The 24,152-nt window shown below is 37.2% G+C and overlaps 1 protein-coding gene across 2 annotated transcripts in view; it reads left to right on the forward strand.

Annotated features, from left to right (window-relative positions):
* GRID2 (glutamate ionotropic receptor delta type subunit 2) overlaps positions 1-24,152 on the forward strand; it is a 1,057,247-nt gene that overhangs the window by 868,514 nt on the left and 164,581 nt on the right. For both annotated transcript variants that reach the window (XM_045536712.1, XM_045536713.1), the window contains exon 12: positions 5,998-6,136. In XM_045536712.1, the coding sequence (XP_045392668.1) occupies positions 5,998-6,136 (139 nt within the window). The remainder of the gene's footprint in view (positions 1-5,997; positions 6,137-24,152) is intronic.

A 24,152-nucleotide genomic window follows, 5' to 3' on the forward strand; every position in this document is an offset into this window, starting at 1 on the left:
ATCAACTGAAATGACAACTGTGTTAATCAGGGTTCTCCAAAGAGAACCAATAGGGTAATCACAGGCAGACTTTGAAGATAATGCAGATTCAGTTCTAGACTATTGAAATAAAGCAAATATCTCAGTAAAGTGAATCACACAAATTTCTTGATTTCCCAGTGAGTACAAAAGTTATATTTACCCTGTGCTGTAGTCTCTTAAGTGTGAAATATTATGTCGTAAAAAGCAGTGTACATAAGTAATTTATTGATAAAAAATGCTGACTCAGAGGCATAAGTGAGCTCACACTATTGGAAAAATGGTGCTGATAGACTTGCTTAATGCAGGGTTGCCACAAACCTTCAATTTGTGAAAAATGCAGTATCTGCAAAGTGCAATATGGTGAGTTATGCCTGTATATATAGATATACATAGGAATTATATAGGTTTAGATAGATATCTGAGAAGAGACTTACTAGGGAAGGAGGCTGAGAAGTTCCTGACAGGCCATCTGCAAGCTGGGTATAGAGGAGACACTGGTGTAAGTCCTCGAGTCCCAAGGCCAGAGAGCCTGGGATCTTGATGTTCAAGGGCAGGATGAGAAGAATGTGTCCTAGCTCCAGGAAAGAGAGGGGAAATCCTTTTCTCTCCTTTTTTTATTTTATCTGGGCCCCCAGCTGATTGAATGGTGCCCGTGCACACTGAGGGCATATCTCCCCCACTCAGCCCAGCGACTCACAACCAGTCTCCTCTGAAAACACCCTCGCACACACAGCCGAAACTAGTGCTTTGTCAGTTCTCTAGGCATTCATTAGTCCAGTGAAGCTGACACCTGAAATTAACCATCATACCAGTAGAGACATTACCTATCACTATTTTTTCAATAAATAATGTTATAAAACATGTTTGAAAATTCTTATCACCTGTACAAGATACAAAACAACTAATTTCTTTCACCAAATAACTTCTCTTTGTGTATTCTGTCAAAAGAAAATATTTAAAAGGTTGTGTGTTCAAAGATGTTTATAGCAATGTAATATATGATAGCATAAATTTCCAAAATTAAAAAAATAGATTACTTAAGTTGTAGTACATCTGACTGAGAAATATTATTTAGCCATTGAAAATACAATAAATAGGATATAAAATTATGAGTGTGCCATCCTACTACTACTAAAAATCATTTTTAAAAATGTCAAAAAGAACATAGCAAAAAATGCTAACTTGACTTCTTCGAATTGGGGTTCTGGATCCATAAACTGGATGAGTGCTGGGAACTAAATAAGTGGTTCAAAATTCCCACTCAGCAATTGAGACAAAATTTCTGCCTTCAGATCTAGAATGGTTTTGTCCATACCTGTCAAGAGGCACCTTAACAGTTTATAAATTATAACCTATAGTTAATAGGTTATAAATTATGTAAGTTATGTAAATAGAAGCACCTATTTTACTTTTAGGGACCCTGCAATCAATAAGCTATTGCTGTAGATCTAGGAAGGTCAATTTTACCACTCTAATTATCTAATTATCACTCATAAGTAGCCATGGCTCGTTATGGTAATTTTACCTTATCTCTGATAGACATCTGCAGTTAGCCTCTGCCAATTTGGGATACTACATTCACATTGGTATGATACTTGCTATAGGTTTTCTAACAGTACTCTTTATGAAAATAAAAAAGAATTTTTTAAAATTTCTATTTAGTTATTTCTAGGTTTGTTTTTTTTTTAATACTGGATTTTGAATTTTATCTGTGTCTTTTCTGCATCCACCAAGATCATCATATGATTTTTCTCCCTTTTAGTCCTAATACAGTGAATTACAATGATTGATTTTTTGAATGCCAAATTAATCTTGCTTTTATATAATAAACCCAATCTGTCTATTTATGCAATTTTAAGTTTGCTATTTTATTTGTCTTTTGCGTCTACAATCATGTGAAAGATTGGGCTATAATTTTCTTTTCTTGGAATGATCTGGTAACGTTTGTTATCACACATGTGCTTTCTTTATAAAACGAATGGAATAGTGTCTTGCTTTTTTCTAATCTCAGAAAGAATTTGTGTCAAATTAGAATGAATTATTACACAAATATTTGATAGATTTTGTTATTAAGACCACTGGCATTGAATTTTGTTGTGGGGAAATTTTAATTCTGGATTCAAAGTCTTCAATAGTTATAAGACCATTCAAATTTCCTGTTTCTTCTAGTGGAAACTTTTTAGGAATCTGTCCCTGTTATCTCAATTTTGACATTTATTATCATAAAATTGTACATAAGATCTTCTTATTATCATTCTAACATATGTAAAATCTGTAACAATATACTCTTTTTATTTCTGTGATTATATTTTTTGTGTCTTCACTTATTTTCTTGGTTAGTTTCAGCAGCTTTTTTTATAGGTCTTTTGAAACAACCAAACTTCTGTTGGATCAACCTTCTCTATTGTATTTTTTATCAGTTTTATTAATTTTTGTTCTTATATTTATTATTTCTTTCCTTCCATCTGTTTCAGGTTTACCTTGCTGATATTTTTAATTTTAAATTGATGGGTAGCTCAGCCTCCTTTTCTTATACATGATAGGCTATCAGTTTCCCTCTAAACACAATTTAACTGCATCCCATTAGCTATCAAGATTTGTGAAATTTTGATATGAGGCATTTTTATTTTCATCCAATTAAAAATACTTTTTATTTTTCTACTGATTTTTCTTTGACCCATGGATTAATCGAATAGTATTTATTAGTTTTTAATCATAAGGGGATTTTCTGGTTTTCTCAGTCTCACCTATATTTGGCAAGCCCAGGACCCCAATTTTTGTTACCAACTAACATTTAAAGGCTTCTATTTTATTTTTTTAAGTAGATACAGGTTCTCACTTTGTTACCCAGGCTGAAGTGTAGTGGCCTGATCATAGCACATTATAACCTCAAACTCCTGGGCTCAAGTGATCCTCCCACCTCATCCTTCAGAGTAGTTGGGACTACAGGTGCATGCCACCACACCCAGCTAATTTATCTCTTATTTTTGTAGAGATGGGGTCTCACTATGTTGTCCAGGTTGGTCTCAAACTCCTGGCCTCAATCATCCTCCTGCTTCAGCCTCCGTAGCTTCTGGGACTATGAGTATGCATCATCATGCCCAACTACTTCCTCTTTTTAAATTGGCTTATGCCCCTCGGGAAAAAGCAGTTCCAAATACTAGGCTAGTTTTCTGAGTTACCTTCTTCTCCGAGTTTTTGGTTCTCTAATTTTCACTGCCTCCTCAGCTCTGCAAATGCTCAGTAGGAGGATTGTTCCAAATGGCTTAATCCACAATTACCAAAACTGGAAATCAAGATTCCCATTGCTTTTGATATTTGATTTTTAAGTGCAGATATCAAATAAAATAGCATTTTATTGAGATTCTACAAGAATAATTCAACTATTCAATTTGCAAATTTTATATCACAAATGAAGAAACTCAAGAATTCTTTCATATAGGTGATAATAGCTCTAATCAAGGCTAAAGACTTTATGGAATCTCCAGTTGGCCTTTTCAGTCATGAATTTAGTAAACTTAATGTTCTACCTTTTGTCAGACATATTAACATCTGTCAGTCTTTAGCTATCATCTCATTCACATTTTATTATTTTTTCAATTAAGTTGTTTCAGGCAGAAAATCCCTATGTGGATTTAAAAATAAATATCTTCTTTTGATTTTACGTTCTAAAAGCTGAGTGAATATTTCTTTTGCTTTGAAGAAGAAAGTATCTAAAATGCATTGTAGCTGCTTTTGAAAAATGTGTTCCAGATATCAGGAGTTAGCCTGTTCTGAATACATTATATCAGGAAAACAGCTCTAAACATAACCAAAGAGTGTGTTTGTACTACATTTAAAATTTAGATATATTACATTGTGAGAACTAGTGACTGGAATAAACATATGCCTGATATTAGAGTTAACTGAATCCCATGAAGTCATTCACATATTGATGTGTCTAGGTGGAGGTAGTATTATATCTCTTTGATTTATTTCTATTGTGAATATAAACCTAATTTCTTTTAGAAGGCCTACTAATATTTCATATACAGCATTATTAGTCTGATGGTATTGCCATAACAAAATGCTGCAGACTTGGTAGCTTAACAAATTGATTTCCTCATAGTTATTGGAAGTCCAAGATCAGGGTGTTAACAGGTTTGTTTGGTTTCCTCTACGGACTCTCTTCTTGGCTTGCAGATAGCTGTCTTCTGGCTGTGCCCTTACATGGCCTTTCCTCCATCCGTTTGCTTTTGTGTCTCTTCTTCGTCTTGTAAGGACACCAATCATATTGCATTAGGGTCCCACTCTCATGCCTTTTTTTACCTTAATTGCCTCTTTGAAGGCCCTGTCTCCAAATACAGTCACACTGGGGGTTAGAGTTTCAACACATGAATTTTGGAGAGACAGAATTCAGTTTATAACACAGCATATATTCTTTCAACAAATATTTATCCACTTAATATGTTGGTATATCAAAAATTATAAGGGAAAGAAACAAAAATATATAAAAAATAGTAAATTCTTATTTTAAAAATGATAAAAAGATTGGCAGGATGGGGTTGTGAGAAATTATTTTATACAGAGTGTTGTTAAAAGATTTTTGTCAAGAGGTATCCTCTGAGCAGAAACCTGAATAAATTTTGAATGAAGAAGGCATTGGTAAGTTAAAGAGAAATCCAGGCATAGAAAATTGCAAGTGCAAAGGTCCTGGGACAGATATTGGCATGGCTTCACAGAAGAAATTTCAAGAAAGTCACTGAGAGAATTGTAAGAAATAAGATCAGATAGTTGACCTAAGATGAATCTAGGTCCTGGTAGGCCTTGGTAGAGATTTTGGACTTTTTTTGTTGTTGTTGTTATGAGAGTGATGGAAAGGCACAGGAAAGTTTGATCTGGTGAATACCATTGATCTGATTTTCATTTTTAAGAGCACTATGGTGATAAACTTAAGAATAGTACTTTCTCGAATGTAAATAGAGAAATCCTACAAGTGGTTTAGTGATAGAGTCAAAAAAGATATTGGCTTGGAACTGTGTGTCAGCAGTGGAAGTGATGAGATGAGGTAGGATTGGGGATGTGATTTGAAGGTAAACATGACAGGACTTGCTATTGGAGGGATGTTAGAAAATTCCTAAGTTTTTGGTCTAAGAAATGAAATGAATAGTGGTGCTATGCCCTGACATGGTGTAGACTGGGTTGGAGGGGAGTAGAAAAAAGAGTTCTGTTTAGATGTGGTAAGGTTGAGATACATATTAGATTCCAAGTGGAAATCATGTAGGCTTTTATCTATTGCTCTCTAGAGAAAGTAGCGCTAGAAATATAAATTTAAGTGTTAGCACAGCATACTGTAGATCATATTCAAAGTCAGGGGACTTGAGATTACTCATGGTGGGAATGTGGACAGAGAACAGAAGCGGGCTAAGGATTGAGCCCAAGAGCACTCCAAAGATGGGAAAGAGGATTCTGCAAAAAGATTGTAAGAGTGGTTAGTCAATGATTATAAAAGTAAAATAAAGCAAATGTGATGATGCTGAAGCCAGTACTAATAATGACCCCACGATCATTAACAATCTATGTTTCTAGAGAATTTAACACAAAAAATCCTTTCAATAATATTTATTTGACTGGAAATCTGGAAAAGTTACATTAATATAAGCATAGCAGTATTGTCACCTAACTAATGAATAATCAAGCCATTGGAAAGAATGTGTATATCTGTGCTTATAATAGGAGGATTGAACAGGACGGGAGAAGCACTATCATGTAAACATGTCATACTAAATATTTGCCATGCTTCTTTTTGACTAGGTCTCACGTAGTCTCATAGAAAAGAATTAAATACAAAGTGATGAAAATATATAGAGATCTATGCTGATGTTAAGTAGAAAGATTTCTCACTGCTTGAAAGTTAATTTTGTATTGAACATGTGTGACCTCAGATTCCCAAAAAATATTTGTTGATGTTCGTTTAATCTCTACTTATTTCCACAGGTGGGGAGGTCCCATACACAACTCTGGCTACTCGAATGATGATGGGGGCTTGGTGGCTGTTTGCTTTGATTGTCATCTCGTCTTACACAGCAAACCTTGCGGCTTTCCTCACTGTTACCCGCATTGAAAGCTCCATCCAGTAAGTAGACAAAGATTCCAGTAGCCACAGAGCATGAGAAATGATAAGCATGGCCAAAGCTCTCTGAGAGGAAGTATACATATCTTACAATAAATTTACAACTTCCCTTTGAATAAAGCTTAGTTTTACCGATACTACAAAGTATCACCAGATAGTCCAACTTCTGAAAATTTAGTATTGGTAGAGAATTTTTTATAAAATAAAAGCTTTTCTGTCATTTGAATGTTGCTTCCCACATTTTCCTGGAAGGATAACATATCTTTAGAATTTTAACCTCCACAAAGAGTGACTGCACCTGAGTAACACTGTGAAAAGGAGTCATACTAAAAAATAGTCTTTGCCTTGACCCTGCCCCGTTATGCACTGTCGGAATAAATAGTTGAATAGGCAGGATGTTTGAGAGATCGGTGGATGAGGAGGAGGGAAAAGAATAGCAATCAATAGATAAATCCTGGTATGTTTGTTTGTTACATTGTATGTCATGGTTGCTTCTAGTTAGCAGCTGCAGTTGCAATGGTGGGAAATGCTCACTAACTGTGGTGCATTTACTTAAATCCTAAAAATTACCTAAGTCAGTGCCTCCATTCACAAATGCCATTTTCATGAATCCTTAGATCCTAAAGGCGGTTTACCCGCCATACAGTTTTGCTTTTGCAGATTCATGCTATAAGATCAGCACCACAATACAATTTCTGCCTTATTGGAACATAATGTTCTACATATTGTTTAAGGGAAAATTTTCCTGGAAATGTTTTATTCATCCAAGAACAAGGCAGTTTGAATTTTCCTAAAGTTGAACATTCATTTCTCAAAAAGCTGGCAATTCAAAATTAGAATAAATAGATGTGTCGGGGAATTCCTTAGGGATGTAACTTGTTCTTAAAAGAAAACATAAGACTACTTCTTGCCTTTTAAAAAATAGGTTAATTAAGTCCATTAGTAGCCACAAAAGTATTATACCATAATATTAAAAAATAAAATGAAGAATTAATTATCTATAAAGAAGTAGGGTATTTTTTTTCAATTTGCCTGGTATACAAATTGAAAACCCAAAATTCAACTAGTAATGCTTACAAGCAGTCAATTATTTTATCCATTTATAAAAATAATGTTTTTAATTGCTCTTATCAAATCATGCTCCTCAAGTTGTTTTCCAGTTATTCCTTTGACACAGAACCTTCATGTTCTCCCAACTTATTCCCCTGTGGCCAGTTCTATGTGTGGCGTACATTTAAGTGGTACAGAGTGAAACTTGTACCATTTGGAGGAAATTTAAACTGATCACCCCATTAGCATAATACTTTAAGTAATAGCAAAAATGATTACAATAGCCCAGTAAAAAGATCAAGGAAATTGGTAAAAGTATGAAAATAATAATAAACACTTATTGATCACTTACAAGGTATCAGATTTTGTGGTAAATACATCAGCCAGCCATCTTCTAAAATACATACTATCAATGACTGTTTTTATAAATAATGAAACTGAGGTCAAGAGGATCAGTAGCTTTCCCAAAGTGTACAGCTAATAAGTGGTTGAGCAAAGACCAGACCTTGAATCTGTCTGATTCCTGAAGCTATTAGTATGTCTAACTGCACTGCATTATTCCCATCCCACACACTTGAGCTTCTGAATGGCCCTCACACACTAGAAAGAATGTGTGATAGCCTTATCCATTGCTAAGTACAGAGATGGATGACATTTTCCAAATTCTCAGTTGGTCTGAGAAAAAAGGGTTATCAAAAGTTAGAAATAGAATCTCTCGTTGTGTTGAGCAGATTCTGCAGGCGTACGTCACAACGTGAACTAATTACCTCTATAATTGATATCTGAATTCAAAGTAAGGCTCTTTGAAAGATCCAATCAATAGAAATCGTATAAGGAAAAATACTTTGTCAAATATTTAATATATCCAATATGTATAACTTTATTGTTTGATATACATATATTATGTAATAAGTATCATAATCAAATTAACACATTCATCACCAACCAGGCTGTGCATTAGAGTCTCTTATAAAGAGACTCTATGAGACTAATGTTCATCTTATAAATGAAAGTTTGTACCCTTTAGCCAACACTTTCCCATTTTTACCAACTCTAGCCCCTGAGAACCACCATTCTACTCTCTGCTTCTGAGAGTTCAACTTTTTAGATTCTAAATATAACTGAGATCACGCAGTTTTTGTCTTTCTGTGTCTGGCTTATTTAACCTAGCATAATGTCCTCCAAGTTCATCCATGTTGTTGCAAATGGCAAAGTAGTTTTTAAAAGTTAAAATGTAGTATTTTATCTCATTAACATACTTCTTATCAATTATGTTTAACTTGTCACATTTCAGTAGTTCACATCTGTCTTTGAAGCATTTTCAAATAATTAAATGATGAAAATTTTAAATAAAATAACTGATCTTATACAGTAAACAACAATAATCATAATAGTAAACAGAAATTATGGCTAACATCGACTGAGAGTTTATTATGAACCAGAAGTTCAGCATATTACATCTATTATCTCATTTATTCCTCAGAATAACCCTAATAATACAGGTAATACTATTATTACCATTTTGTAGATAAAGAAACAGAATTTTGGGCGTTAAATGCTTAAGATCACACAATCAATAATGCCACAACTGGGAGTCTAACCAACGTCAATCTGATACCAATCCATGACTTTACCCATTGAAGTCTTTTCCTTGTCTAATGGTGGTTCCTACAGTTATTTGGTTGATCTGATATTTCTGTGAGGTTGCAGACATTATAGTGTGTGCATATATCTGAGCTATTTAGTTATTACTAACTTTGCCAGAGTCAGTTTTTATCTAAATTTTCATGCAGTAGCAGTGGGAGCAGAAGCCTCTCTCAAATTTTTATACCCATAAAATTTCTCTAAAAGTGAAACCTAATGGAAAAAGATTGTAATTTCACGTGATGTTTCCCTCAAGTGTAGTTCCATAATCCAAAGTAACCGAGCATTCATTTTTTAAAAAATTATTCCTTTCCAATGCCAACTGGCATTATTAAAAGTCATCAGTGGGTATAATAAATCTCCACTTCCTTCTAATATTACCACTGGACTAATTTTGGAAGGAAAGAATCAAAGCCAAATAAGTTAAAAGAAGCCAGATTCTCTCCCCACATTTAAAGATATCTTCTAAATTCATGCCTCAGTTCTGTTGGTAAACATGATTGCCTGCAGTGTTTCTTGGAAGCATTCAAAGTTCCATTTGTAACTAATGCCAAGGTTTCTTGGAAAATTCTAACTCTAATTTTTCTTAGAAAAGACAAAAACTTTTTTTCACCATGCCATTCAATGTCATGCTCCTTAATCATGTATATTCGTGAGATTTGCTCATCACTAAATGAAGCTGCAGTGCATGTCAATGCACCTTTTTCCAGTCCAATTTTGTTATGCCTTTGGCAAATACTTACCAACCACATCTTTATTCCAAAACTTCAAAGTTGCTCTGCAGACTAGGATGGGCAGAGGAGGTTAGAAGAACGTCAGTGAGAGAGAAAGAGACAGAGAGGAAAATCATTTTCTTTGGACAGTTAGTTGATAGAAACTCTTCTAGTTTGGTAGGAATAATTCAATAGATTTATTCTTGGGAAGTTGAATACTCATTACAAAATTTTACTCCTTTTTCAGAATCAGATATCTGTGCTCATCTAACCTTTTAGTCGGTACTTGCCAATAATGAAAATTGTGAAGGTGAATTTTTTCTGGAAAAAATAACCCACAAGTTTAATTTCATGTTGCTTTAATGATGGGGGCAACACAACATAACTGTGTTCTGTTGCTTGAGGTGACGTAATGTGACAGATTGTGATACAGTTGGGCAGCAATTGAGATACACAGTTCAGTTTCTAAAGAAAAAAACGCCATTTCTACAGGACTCTAATGACAGTTTGGACTTTTCATACCTATTGAGGGATAACAACACATAGTTATCTTCAAACGCCTGGAAAAGGGAATGTATTTTCCCTACTGGTAAGCAAGCAGGCTGAAAGTGGCAACGGTGAAATGCAGCATGTGAAGCTCTGAAGGGACTTTCAGAGTAAGCACTTGGTAATAACATCATCAACATTAGCTCCGTTTTCCTTTATTGTAATATAATTTTTAAAACACTACTTATTTCACATAAAAGTAAATATAGCTATGGGGAAATCATAGTTGTACAGTTATAGTCATTAACTTTAGGGCCAAAGTGATCTTTGATGATGAAACTTGAGTTTTTTCATTACCTCGGTCTGTAAATAAACTTAGGGCTACTCAAAGGGATCTCAACATCCCACCATATTTTTGTGTAAAATGGAGTCATTCTCCATAATTCTTGAAGTTGGACTAAATAAAATATTGAGTCAATGCCGACACTGAATCAAACTAATCTGGGATAACATTTCTTTCCAAGTAGATACAAAAAGAGACCCATGAATATCCCATCACTAGAGGAGACCACCTTTCCCACAGCATACCAATAACAGAATCTTTGCACCCACATTTGTCTACATTTGGAAAAGAAAAAAAACCATTGAACAATTGTTTTTCTAAGTGCCACATGGTGAGTATGAACTAGCCAGGCTTAGGATTGTAATCTAGTGGTGACAAATTCCTTTAGTGTTTGCTTGTCTGGGAAAGACTTTATTTCTCCTTCATTTATTAAACTTAGTTTTGCAGGATACAAACTCTTGGCTGGCAGTTATTCTGTTTAAAAAGACCAAACCCTTCCAGCTTGTAAAGTTTCTACTGTGAAGTCTGCAGTTAGTCTGCTGGGTTTTCTTTTGTAAGTTGCTTGATGCTTTTATCTCCCAGCTTGTAGAATTTTCTCCTTCACTTTGACTTTGACCAGAGTGATGACTTTTTGCCTTGGTGATGTCCTATTTGCAATAAATATTCCAGGAGTTTCTTGACCACCTTATATCTGGATATCTAAATTTCTAACAATTCCCAGGAAGTTTTCTTCCATTATTCCTTCAAATAGGTTTTCCATGCTTTTTGCTTTTTATTCTTCTCCTTCAGGAATACTTATGATTCTTATATTTGTTTGCTTTACATAATTTCATATTCTCAGACGGACTGTTCATTTTTCTTGATTCTCTTTTCTTCATTTTTGACTGACTGGGTTAATTGGGAAGCCTTGTCTTCAAGCTCTGAAATCTCTTTCTTCTGCTTGGTCTAGTGCTTTTAAAACTTTCCATGATATTTTCAAATTCCCTAAGTGACTCTTTCATTTTCAGAAGTTTGGTTATATTTTTTCTTAGATTATCTACCTCTTCAGTGAATTTTTCATTTACGTCCTGAATTATTTTTTTGGTTTCTTTGTGTTGGTTTTCAACTTTCTCATCCGTCCTCTTGATCTTACTTGCTGTGCATATTTTGAATTCCACATCTGTCATTTGAACAATTTCCTTTAGGTGGGGGTCCATTGCTAGAGAGCTAGTGTGATCCTTCGGGTATGTCACCATAGCCTGTTTTTTCCCATTGCCAGAGTTCTTATGCTGGTTCCTGGTCATCTGGGACCTCTTCCCTCAGGCCAAAACAGAGAGCTCTGTGGCGCACCAGTTCTCTGCTGGGAGCTCTGTTGCTCAGTGAAGAGAGGGAGAAGTTTGCTGCCCTTCGGCAAAACCACCGTGGCATTGCTGGCAATTCGGGTCAGCTGAAACTCTGCCCCTTGGGAAGGTGTTCAGGTGCCAGTCGTGGTGGTCTAGGGTATGTAATCTCCAGTTCCCAGGTCCCTGGATGGCGTGTTTGGGGACTGCTCCAGAGGCCTTGCCAGGCCAGAGAGGGCTAGGCGCACTGTGTCCTGTATCTCCTTGTTGCCCGGTGTTACCGTAGTCCAGGCATGTGCTAGGGGACGTTTGTGTGGAGGGGTGGGCTGGTCCTCAGGTCACTGCCAGAAGTTCAGGTAGGGGTGGGGTAAGTCCCTCTCCATGAAAATGTATGTTCTTTAGGGCTGTTTGATCACCTTCGTACCAACACAGTACCTGTGTAGTACTTTATTGAGTATATAGTTGGTTACAAATATTCATTCAGTGAATGAACCAGACAGAGGTTTTTTTAGAATCTGTCCTGAGACTATGGAACTCCATGATTTGTGTATGTACCTCACAAAAAACTTCAGAAGGAAATATGAAAGCCATTTCTTTGTGCTATTATTCCAAGATAAGAGAGGAAATCCAAAACAGGATGCTCTCTAGGTTTTCTTGGTGTTACCCACCCTCTCTTCGGTCTTCTAGCAGGAGCCTGGTTCATAAAGCTCATCAGGGAATTGCGCACTTTATTAGGAGCAGCCGAAATCAAGGTGGCCGCAGTGAGCTAAGCCCGATTCATACTGCCCTTTTGGTCCATCTTAGTGCAGAATTGTACAGGCTCGGCTCTGGAACACACAGGCACTGCACACAGGGGAAGACGTTCACCTCCCCCCTGGGCATTGCTCAGTGTTGAAATGGCTTACTTGCCTTAGCGCTTAGGTACCACGGTGATGGCTATTTTGCAAACGTATAACCATCTTGATGTCATAGACAGGATTTTGTCTTTCTTTCTGGAAAAAAAAAAAAAAGTAAAAACTCTCAGAAGGATGTTGGTCTTTCAAAGCCACCCTTGAGTGAGCATTTAATTAAAAGTTGTCTCCCACTTTATTTGTGGCTCCCAGGAACAGGGCTGTATTACTGATAGCATCTCCATAGACTCTGTTTACACTGAGCTCACCAAGACAAAGAACTTGGCTAACCTGATAAGCTTCCACAATCCCTAAGATGATCTGCGTCTGAACAAGCTGAATCATTCTAAACAAATAAAATCCTCTACTGTCTCTCCCTTTTTCTCTCTCTCTCTTTCTTACCAATCCTACTCTTTTAAACCTAGAAACTTACTAAATACTCAAGAATGTAAATTACCGGCCAGGCATGGTGGCTCACACCTGTAATCCTAGTATTCTGGGAGGTCGAGGCGGGCAGATCATTTGAGCTCAGGAGTTCGAGATAAGCCTGAGCAAGAGCGAGACCCCGTCTCTACTAAAAAATAGAAAGAAACTAGCTGGACAACTAAAAATATATAGAAAAAATTAGCCAGGCATGGTGGTACATGTCTGTAGTCCCAGCTACTCGGGAGGCTGAGGCAGGAGGATTGCTTGAGCCCAGGAGTTTGAGGTTGCTGTGAGCTAGGCTGATGCCACAGCACTCACTCTAGCCCGAGCAAGAGTGAGACTCTGTCTCAAAAAAACAAACCAAAAAAAAAGAATATAAATTACCATCTCCTCTCTATTTCCTGTTATTTTCCTTTTTTTCCTGAAGTCCGGTGAATAAATGAGTTCTACACCACAAGTGGATAGATAGCATAAAATCCTATATTTTGGAGTATGCTGTTGAGTATGGAGCATACATCTGTAAAATTAAAGTGGGAAGAGGAGTGATGAAAATGAGCAAGACTGGAATTGGAAGGCAGGGCTGTTTGGCAAAAGCGTACTGTTGAAGGAGACTGAAGACTTAGGTTCAGGCCTTCAAGTCTCCCTCCTACTACAAAAAAATAAGACAAGGTGTTAAACCATTTTGCACTTCAGTTTTTCATCTTTTAAAAGAGTAATCGTCTCTTCTCTCACTGCACAAACAATTTTTCCACCCTTTGAATGAAGTTATTTTCCACGTCCCTACAACTATAAAATTCTATATCAACTACACCAGTGAGGCATCTTATTAAACAAGATCTGAGATAACCGATAAAAATGCCTTCGCATAAGTACCTTAATCAAAGAAACCCTAGGTTGAAAGGCAAAATTGAAAGGAAACTCTCGTTTTGCCATAGCCTCTTATCTTTTTACTATTTCTGTATTTCCAGTCCCAGCTTTCTTTCCCCGGCCTCTCCCTCGGGCCAGCGGGCTTGGTGGGCTGACCCTCCACCCTCTGCTAAGTGCCTGTTTGACCCCATTAGATCTCTGATCCTCTTAGTTCCTCCACAGCTCCTGTCATCTCAAGATATTCAATTTATTTTTAATGGCTTTCTCCTCCACTCCTCACACACATACACACACCCCTACCACAGCCCCCGTTTCTCAAGCCCTCATGCGAAGGATGGATGAGATTGGCAAAGAGCCAGATGCCTCAGCTAATGACAAGTGATGGGGAAGGTGAGGAGCAAGGTCTGCAGCTGACCAGCTGGGCTGCTTTTCCTCGATGAAGATTATGATTGTCGGAGAGGGGTGCCAGAGAATGCTCAAGATCTGTTATTGAATTGGGGCAGGGGAGCACATTTGCAAGACGGTTTGGGCATTTATAATCTCAAAGTGGCTGTTAATAAGACTTGGCTCTCAGGCATCAGGGTACGCATTTTATATCAGCTTTAGTTGAAATTAGTCAAAAAAGGAAATATCACCTAATTGGGAATAGAAGATAATTTCTCTAAATCATTCTAAGAAAAACATAATGATTTTTTGAGACGTTCACAGACCTACTGCACTGGGCAGAAGGAATATATCTTTTGCACTTGGAAAATTTTAAGTTGTCAATAGAAATGCTATTGACACAGCCTGCTGTGTGTTCTGAAGAGCCAGTATTTTTGTTTTTAGTCAGATGCATTAGAATATTTACTGAAACCTGACCTTCCACTATACTTTGAAGATAAACTTTCATTGTGTCTTTAAATAGACTATTAAATTAGCCCTACTGTTATTTCTGGTAAGTTCTTTCTGTCTAGTCTTTTTTTATTCACTATGAAAAAATTGATAATGTGATTAATGTTTTGAGCTCCTCAAAAAATCTTATAGGGAAAAAAATCACAAATTACTATTGATTCCCCATTTGAATCCACACTGCATTTTATTTGGGTCATTGTTTCATGTAGTAGTATTATGTGTTATTGTATCACAGCTTGTTAGACATATACAAGGTAGTGATCAATGGTTCAATGTCAGCCTTGGAGGGTATATTGAATAAAGTTTTTTCCGTAAGTCAGCATTGGTCCTGATTCTAATTAACATTTTCAGTGTTGATTTGAAGTATGGAATAGGGAGTAACCTTATTAAATATGCAGAATACTCTATATTGAGTAGGGGTGATTATTGACTAGAATCACACTGTAAGAATGTATAAGGACCTTGACAAATTAAACAAGGTGATTAGAAGTACGACAAAGTTTAACAGGGATAAATATGTGATAATTCACACAGAGATGGAAAAAAATCTCTGAGTGTGTGTGTGTGTGTGTGTGTGTGTGTGTGTGTGTCTATGCCAGTTCAGAATTAGGCTATGAAGATAGTTTCAGAATGAAATATCTGTCAATTACAAATTTAAAATATAGCATCAGTGTTTATTTTTAAAATGACCAGAGTCACCTAGCAGTATAAAAGTTGTTCAGGCCTCTTAAAGACTACCATGGACTGATTATAAGGTCCATAAATTATGCAAAAGCTACAATAGAAGAACAAAAGATGGCTTAGTTAATAACAGTCTAAAAAAGTTATCAGTCCCATGGACAACAACTAATGGAATTTAGTGTGTAACTCAGCAAGGTTAAAGTTAAAGGATGAAAATGAAAAGGAAGGGTTTTATCCCATAAAGAAATACTGTGCTAGAGGAGGTAAGCTGCTACTGTTCATTGCCCCTGTGAACAAAGTGAATGTTTTCTGTGAAATTGGAGGCTTTTGAGTTTAACATGAGTAAGGACTTCCTGGAGTTAAGTTTTGTAAGTCACTAAACTACCTTCTGAAGAAAACATAAAGTCAGTTTTAAGGGCTGGCTTATGGTGCCTTAACGTACCTCATCAAATTATGTGATGCCTCTGGTAACTTTTTGAACTCTCTGGTGTTATAATTGTATTAGACTTTTTTCTTAACACCATTTAGAAATTTGTTATCCTCGTGGAAATTCATAGGAATTAGTAATGTCCTTCCTGAATTTTCAAAGATATAGAAATATAGAAATCCACTATTTCACTATTGAAGTCTATTGCATAATTGAGGATATTATCTTAACATAAATTTGACAATCAGCTAACAATCAATGTGACATAGTAAAATGCTGGTTATACAAATTTAGAATAGTTTCATATTTCTTCCTAGTTTCTCGAGGTAAATATTAATAATTATTATATCTTTTTCATGATATATTTTTTAAATACTGTACGTTTTGTACTATGCACAAGAAAACTGCAGCATAATTGAATTCACAGAATAGTAGGGCCTTTTATAATGGCGTTTTGCTTTAATAGTTTATATACCATAATATATATACTTCATTATATATCACATGCATATATTAAATATAATACATAAAGTAGCCTTTTGGGATATACATATATGTATATTTCTTTATTTTATAATTTATTTATGAAATGTTAATAGATGCTAAATATTTATTTAACCAGTAAGACTTTTAAAATAGAGAAGAGGGTCATAAATGATAGTTCTGTCAGCAGTGTCAGGGTTATGAGGCCTCTAGTGGAAAAATATAGTGTCTGCGAATTTCAGGATTCATGGTGTGACAAAATTAGCTTCTAGCTTATAATGCAGGTCAAGAAGCCAGACAAGTCAATCAGATCGTCAGATGGCTAATCTCTTGCATTTGTATAACATTGTCATTTTGGAGAGAGTTTAACATCATTTGTATTAATGATGCCCACTAGCTGCAAGAGCAGAGCGTCCCATCTTCCTTTAGATTCTCTAAAATAACCTACTGCATCCGCGAGTCCGAACCAACTCTTCAATCTGTATAGAAAGTGCAGATCTGCCCCGTGCAGGAGGATGTTCCCCTAAGCAGATCGCGTTATCCGTCCTTCTCAAGTGCATCTGTCTTACGTGAACTTCCAGTTCCACCTGTGACAATCCTGTCCATACCACGTGGTGGACAGGTGTCTCCCTGGCTACTTTTGCAGGGAGAGAATGCAGGAAATATTCGTGAGACCATCAGGAAAGACTTTAGCGTCATCTGTTGGGCTGTAATCCCCACAAACGCGTAAGCCACGACAGAGGGACAGTATTCTGGAAGAGAGAGGTGTTGAATATTGCCACACATCTTTTCTAGACCAAGCACACTTGAAATTCTGATGGCTAAATAGTTCTTACAAATAAGAATCAAATAAGCACTGTAAAGAAGTTCAGAGCAGAAGGACCTGAGGACTTGGGGACAGACGGAGGATTCGGGACTGGAGCGGGAGAGGGACAGAATGGGGGTGCTGGAAAAGGCTGAACCAGTCGGCCTTATTCGAGCGTTTCTCATGGAGCCGCTTGTCTGCTGTCCCTCCGTCACTCTCCAGTCCTCCTTGGTCCTCGTATGGCTCCTCTTACACAGCACACTCTGCGTCTAGGAGGACTCTCGTGGGAAACTCTGTCAGGGAAAAAAAAAAGGAATGTTAACCCTCTGCCTTGTCTGGTCTCATTCTACCTGTTAGCCTCAGACTGCAGCTTGTTCTGCAAAAGGCTTCTGCTGTCTTGAGGAGGAAAGTATTCTGGCATCATGAGGAAGGAGGACACAGGCACTTCAAGTGCTGGTAAATTCTCTCCGTTAGAGACTGCCGTGGCTGGCTTCCTCCTGAATTGCCTCTCACCATCAGGCGTACTTTTAGGCTATGCAATCTAATATTCTATGAGAGAACTCTTTTCCTTCCATTAATGTGACTTTGACGTTTATATTTGTAAAATAAGAAACCTAGTACTTTGGAACTAAGGGAACATTCAGCTCCTTTCTTGCTTTCATTAAACAGGGGCACCTCTGAGGCGCTACAGATAGCTCTTACTGAGCTCTTAAGTATGGACCAGGCCATCTGCAACCAAATTTCTCTTCTGACATCAAGGAGTCCTGACCTTATACTCTTGATACCCTTATAGTTCATCAGACTTTACACACTTACATCTCAGGTGACTGGGAAAACTTCCCTGAGAGGAAGGAGCTGGTGAGATGAGGAGTGAGGTTTTGCCAAGGCCAAGTGCCATTGGCCTTGCCACTTGCCAAATGGGAAGGTGTAGAGCCTTGCAGTGGTCCTCCTCCTCCCTGCGTCTGTGCGTGCAGCCCACACCCTCTCCTCTGCCCTCTTTATCTAAATATCCAGGCAGGAAAGAAAATCCCAAAATTTAATTTTCTGTAATAATGCTCAACATCACCAAAGGTGACTATTCCCTCCTTGTTCTGGTGCTTATCTCTTCCTTAGCTACTAAAATCATGACTTCCTTTATGTATCTATAATCATTTTCATTAACAGAGGTAGCTGAGCAATTTTATTCCCCCTTTCAGCTTGCTGACGGTATTTCAGTCAGAAATCACTCCGGCCGACCAGGTCTCGTCCTCTCGCTTTCTGCACTGCTTAGATAAGTGATTCTCTTAGGAACAGACTTTCCACTCTGTTCCAGGTTCTGTGTCTACCAGAATCATGGACTCTTTTCCACATACTGTTTTGCAGTCCTGTTTGTTTAGATTTTATTTTTATTTGCCTTGCCTCTAAATTTATTTATTTTGCATACGTGGCAAACTGTCCTGGCAAGCAATTTTCAATAAAGCTTTCACAGCTGATTTTGATACAGAGGAAATTTCCAAAGATCACGTTAAAAAAAGTTTCAATTTTTTGTTTTTGTTTTTTTTAACTCAAAATGCTTCTGGCCATGATTGGTCAGCCAAAGAATGGCTGATAATATATAATAAAAACTCCATTATTATTCAATGAGAGTGTAATGGGAATGCTTACTGTCCAAAATGAAAGTATCTTTCTGGTAAAGACTAACCAAAATAAATGAGCCTCACTGATTGTTGACTATTTTCAAGCCCTGAGCTACGTCTGGTCTGGGTTTCAAAGATGAATTTAAAAAGACACCTGCACTTGGATGTTTATTGCAGCACAATTCACAATTGCAAAAATGTGAAATCAACCCAGGTTCCCATCAATTCATGAGTGGATTATGAAAATGTGGTGTGTATATGTACCATGGAGTATTACTCAGCCATAAAAAATGAATTAATACCTTTTGCAACAATCTGGATAGAACTAGAGACCATTATCTTAAGTGAAGTATCTAAAGAATGGACAAGCACACACCACATGTACTCACTATGAAACTGAAACTAATCGACGAGCACACATGTGCACAGAGGAAAGTAAAACTCAGTGGAAATCAAGCAGTGGGGAGAAGGGAGGAGGGAACAGGTGAAAACCTACCCTATGGGTACAGTGTACACTACCTGGGTGATGGGCACACTGATAGCCTTGACTCAAGCATTACAAAAGCGATCCATGTAACCAAAAACATTTGCACCCTCTTAATATTTTGAAATAAAAAAATATAAGAAAGCACAGGATGATTATATTTTTCAAAAACTTCACTTTCCAATTGTGAGATTTTTCTGTTCTTTTTTCATATTCTAAAAAATGGCAGTTTTCTTAGAACTAATTAAAATAAAGAGAATAATTGGAAAAAAATCATTAGAGCCAGCAATGTATACTCTAATGAGGTAGATGAAGAAGCAAAACTTCGTAACACAATGCTAAAATGTGAACATATTCTAAGTGTTAGAGCAGCACTGAAGAGACAGTAGAGTTTGATCTTGAAGGGAAGGAATTCTCCAGGTAGACCAGGAAGCATCTTATGCTGAAATAACACCTACCAAGACATAGAAGTGTGATAAAGCCAGGAATGAAGAAATGCTACGTTTGGCCTGTACCGTGAATATGAATGAGGCAAAGCGTTGTTTCTGAGAACGGAAATAAAAAAAGATGTAAGCCAAATTTTTGAAGGAACTCTTGAAGGCTAAGGAGTTTAAATTATTTTCTAAGGGCAGTGGGGTATTTGGAAATATTTAAATAAGGCAGCAGTAGGATCAGACGTGCGTATCAGAAAGAACACTTCAGCTGCAGTGTGGAGGGTGGATTAGCAGAGGGTGGAAGCAGAGACAGAGAAAAGGCTTACAATGCAACATCTAATTCAAACCTCCAGGTACCTTAATATAAAAATATTACTTCCCCCGTTCCATAGGGAAAGAAATTGCAATTTGGAGAAGTTTGAATCATTTGTCCAGAGATTGAAATACAAATCGTTATGTCTTCAGAACTCGTGCTTTCAGAAACTAAGAGGTTGCCCGGTGCACGGCTGTGGGTAGGACCTTTCAGGGCAGGCGTGGCGGATCCAACCACCCCAATCCGTTTTGCAGCACTTTCACTTGCTTCTTGGCTCCGAATGACACTAATTCTCTCTCACTGTGCTGCCACATTAGTTGCTTTTTTAAGTGTTAAATTTTTGGATTGCTTTTTGTGCTGGAAAGCTTGTCTCTGCATTTCACAGGACCACTCTCAGCCGTGGAGTCGTGAACTACAATTTGTAAAGTCTGATGAAATAGAAAGGGTATTGAGAGAATATGGTCAGGTAAACAGGGCTCCTTGATGTCAGAAGAGAAATTTATTTTGCAGATGGTTTGGGCCATACTTAAGAGCTCAGTAAGAGCTATTTGTAGTGCCTGAGAGGTGCCCCTGTTTAATAAAAGCAGGCTCGGAAAAGGGTTGAGTGTTCCTTTAGCCCAACAATATTAGTTTCTTATTTTAAAAAGATTAATGCCGAAGTCATGTCCATGGACAGCAGCGGCTCCTCACTCGGCTGCTAATGGGTTCTTGGGACAGCAAGACTGCCTTTCCTTTGGCAAGTGTTGGAATCAGTATCTAGAGAAGAAAACTGGGGAAAGAGTGGGGAAAACCTAAACTGAGTTGGAGGATGCTTGTCATGTACTCCTACTTGTCTCTTTTCCACGGGCAGCACCTTTGCCTGAAGCATCGAGTGCCTGTCCTGTCAGCCACGTTCCATTTTTCTCCCCCGAAGAAAAATCCCCTCCGATGTGATAACTCAAGTTGACTTGTTCCAATTCATAACAGATCGGATTAGTGTTTTCATTCCCCAGAGCCAGGCTGGCAGGTCACTCTTGTCATTTGTGGGGGGTTGGGGTGTGTGTGTGTGTGTGTGTGTGTGTGTGTGTGTGTGTGTGTGTCTGTGTTTGAGACTCTAGCCCAGGCTAGAGTGCCGTGGCGTCAGCCTAGCTCACAGCAACCTCAAACTCCTGGGCTCAAGCGATCCTCCTGCCTCAGCCTCCCGAGTAGCTGGGACTACAGGTGCACACCACCACCCCCAGTTATTTTTTTCTATTTTCAGTAGAGATGGGGCCTCAATCTTGCTCAGGCTGGTCTCGAACTCTTGAGCTTACGTGATCCTCCCACCTTGGCCTCCCAGCTCTTGTCATTTGTTGATAAGCATTCCACACAACCAGGCTAAATGTGTTTTTTATTGTTATTTAAAAAAAAAGAGAGAGAGAGAAGAAGAAGATGGAGATGGGACAGAGAGGTTTATAAGAGTTATTTGAAAGTGTTATATTGGTAATATCTACTCTCTTATTAAAGGAAATTAGGCAGAAATGTGAGTCAAAGTTCACTGCAAAAGGGCTCCACAATAGATTTTTTTAAAACTAGTTGACAGTTTTAGAAATGTATTTTTAGCGACACATTCATTGTAACAAGCGACACATTCATTGTAACAAGCGACACATTCATTGTAACGTAGTTTCATTAATATAAAGCCATATGAATGTCCCAAAGAGTTTGCAATGAAGACGTTTATGATCATTTAGTATCACAGATTCATGCAATCTCTTATTTGGAAGGGAAATCAAACATTATTTATTCTACTCCAATGCATTAATTATTCCTCAGCAATATTTATAAGGAGTCATCTGACCCTACCAAGAAATAAAATTCCACAAAAAAAATTAGAAATCATTAAATGAGGTGTTATAGAAAGAGGAATCATTATAACAGTAATCTTCATACAAAAACAACAGATAACTTGATCAACTGTGGATATGACAGGTCATCTCATTATAACACTTTGAGGAGGACAATGTTATTCTTTCCATTTTATAGATGAAGAAAATAAGGCACACAGGGGTCCCTAACATGACACCGCTCACAAATAACAGATCTTCTTGACTTTAAAATCTAATGTACTCAATGTCAAAGCTATTGCTATCAGGTATATCTAATATCAGATAATCACATATATCAAAATTAATTTTAAGTGCTTGAAGAGCTTTTAAGTGTTTATTCTTCTGAGGAAAAGAGTTCAAAAACAATCTAAAGCCACTAAAATTCTTAAAATTTATTTTCACAGAATTGCCCTAAGTTACAGTTTCTCAGTGTATGTATGATTTATGCAAATAACTAAATATCACTTACCTATAAGTTCTCAGTATTGTTTAGTACCCACAGGTTGATGCTAATCAGATGGGAGACCAGTAGGAAGAATAAAAGAATAATCTCAGTAAGATGTTAAGAAAATAAGCCTGAATGGAAGAGCAAAGCATTGCTTTGTCATTCACCAACTCTAGCTATAGACCTCATTCTTCACTCTGTGTGCCTGAGCGAGGGTGTCGGTCTGGAGGGCTCAGGTTTGATAGATTCTCAGAGTGAGCATTTGCTGAGTTTTATGTGAGTATGGATTTATGTGGTTAGGTAGAGAAATGGGCCATATTAGTATAACATACTAATACTATTTTCACAGATAACTCTTCTTCAGAGTACTCTAGATTTTCCCATTCCTTCCATGGCCTGAGAAAACGCTGACTACACTGAAAAAAGAAATGTCAACATTTGCCATGGCAATTAATGTTTATTTAGGTGCTTATTGACTCTAGGATTGGTTTGCATTTTAAAGTAATGATTAGGCATGTCTAAAAAATATCCACTTAGATTTTGACTTTCAGGTACAATTTTTTAAAGATTACCACTTATTGAATCATCTACTGTATTTCTTTCAGGGGCTTAGAATATGGGCCACCGCATTTCTGCTGATCTTGTTCTGAAATCTTCTTAGTATGAAAATAACAAAATGATCATTTGTGATAGTCACTCCCTTTCTATGTTGGGCTCCTAAAATGGCCTTTCTGTAATAAGTTATTTGTGTGCACTTTGTTTTGCTTCGGTCATTTTAGTTTTGTCATCCTTGGTGCTATCCTGGTGTACTATAATGGAACGATGCTGATCAGACAAGCTGTAATTTTTATTGTGAGCATGTCTCAAGGCAAATTTATAAGCTGAACTTGATATCAGAAACTACTAGAGGAAACATGCCTTTGTTCTAAATTATAAAATGCGCTGCTATTCCTAACTTGAAGTGTGTTGAAAATAAACTGCCTCCTTGGTAACATCAGGAACTTCACATAGGCAATGTATTAAGATATTCCTTTAAAAATTTATTGTGTACAAAAAAGCTTCCCCCAACTAAACTGTTTGTATTACAGCCCTATATTTTCAGGTTGTAAAACAATATTTAAGGTGAAGCTATATCACAGAAACCTGGTTATATTAAAGATCCTAACGTTTGATTTCAATTTTATTTTCGTGGAAGGTTGAGAGGGAGCAGTGGTTTATTTAACAGCGTTTAACTAGTGTGACTATTTAGGCAAAGCAGTTATGTATTTCGATGTAGGTATAAAAAAATTTCACTGTAGACTGTGATCTCACTTCCACCAAATTGAAGCCTACTGATAATTAGTCTATAACTGAGATTGATTGCCGGGACTGCCAAGTGTTAATAGCAGATGGCCAGTCTTGCACTGGCAGGGTTTCTAGTGAACCCTGACATGGGCCTCTCCAGCCAGACACTTTCGGGTTCTACGTGCAACTACCTGGCCTTGACCCTGGTATTGTATTTATGGAAGCTGAATGAATGAGGATTGCCATTATAACCTATGTAGATATGTTTCGTTTCTTATTCCTGTGTTAACACTTTAGAGTATCCTCCACTAAACAGTGGGAAATATGTTTACAGTGTTGATATTTGCAACGCAGTTTTACTGCTCCTACTGGAAACAGCAGTAAATTGCTCTCTTGAAGCAAAATTCTTATTGTTATAATATTACCAATATAATTACCATATTGCCCTGTCACTCTGGTATTAATTTGCACCCCAGCTACACATAGCTCACTTGTATCCCTGCCTTTGCCCTCAATTATTCATTTGTACTATTACTTTGGCTTACCTTTTGCAATGGCAGAATTAGTT

Source organism: Lemur catta, chromosome 24 (genome assembly GCF_020740605.2).
Source record: "Lemur catta isolate mLemCat1 chromosome 24, mLemCat1.pri, whole genome shotgun sequence".
Lineage (NCBI taxonomy): Eukaryota > Metazoa > Chordata > Mammalia > Primates > Lemuridae > Lemur > Lemur catta.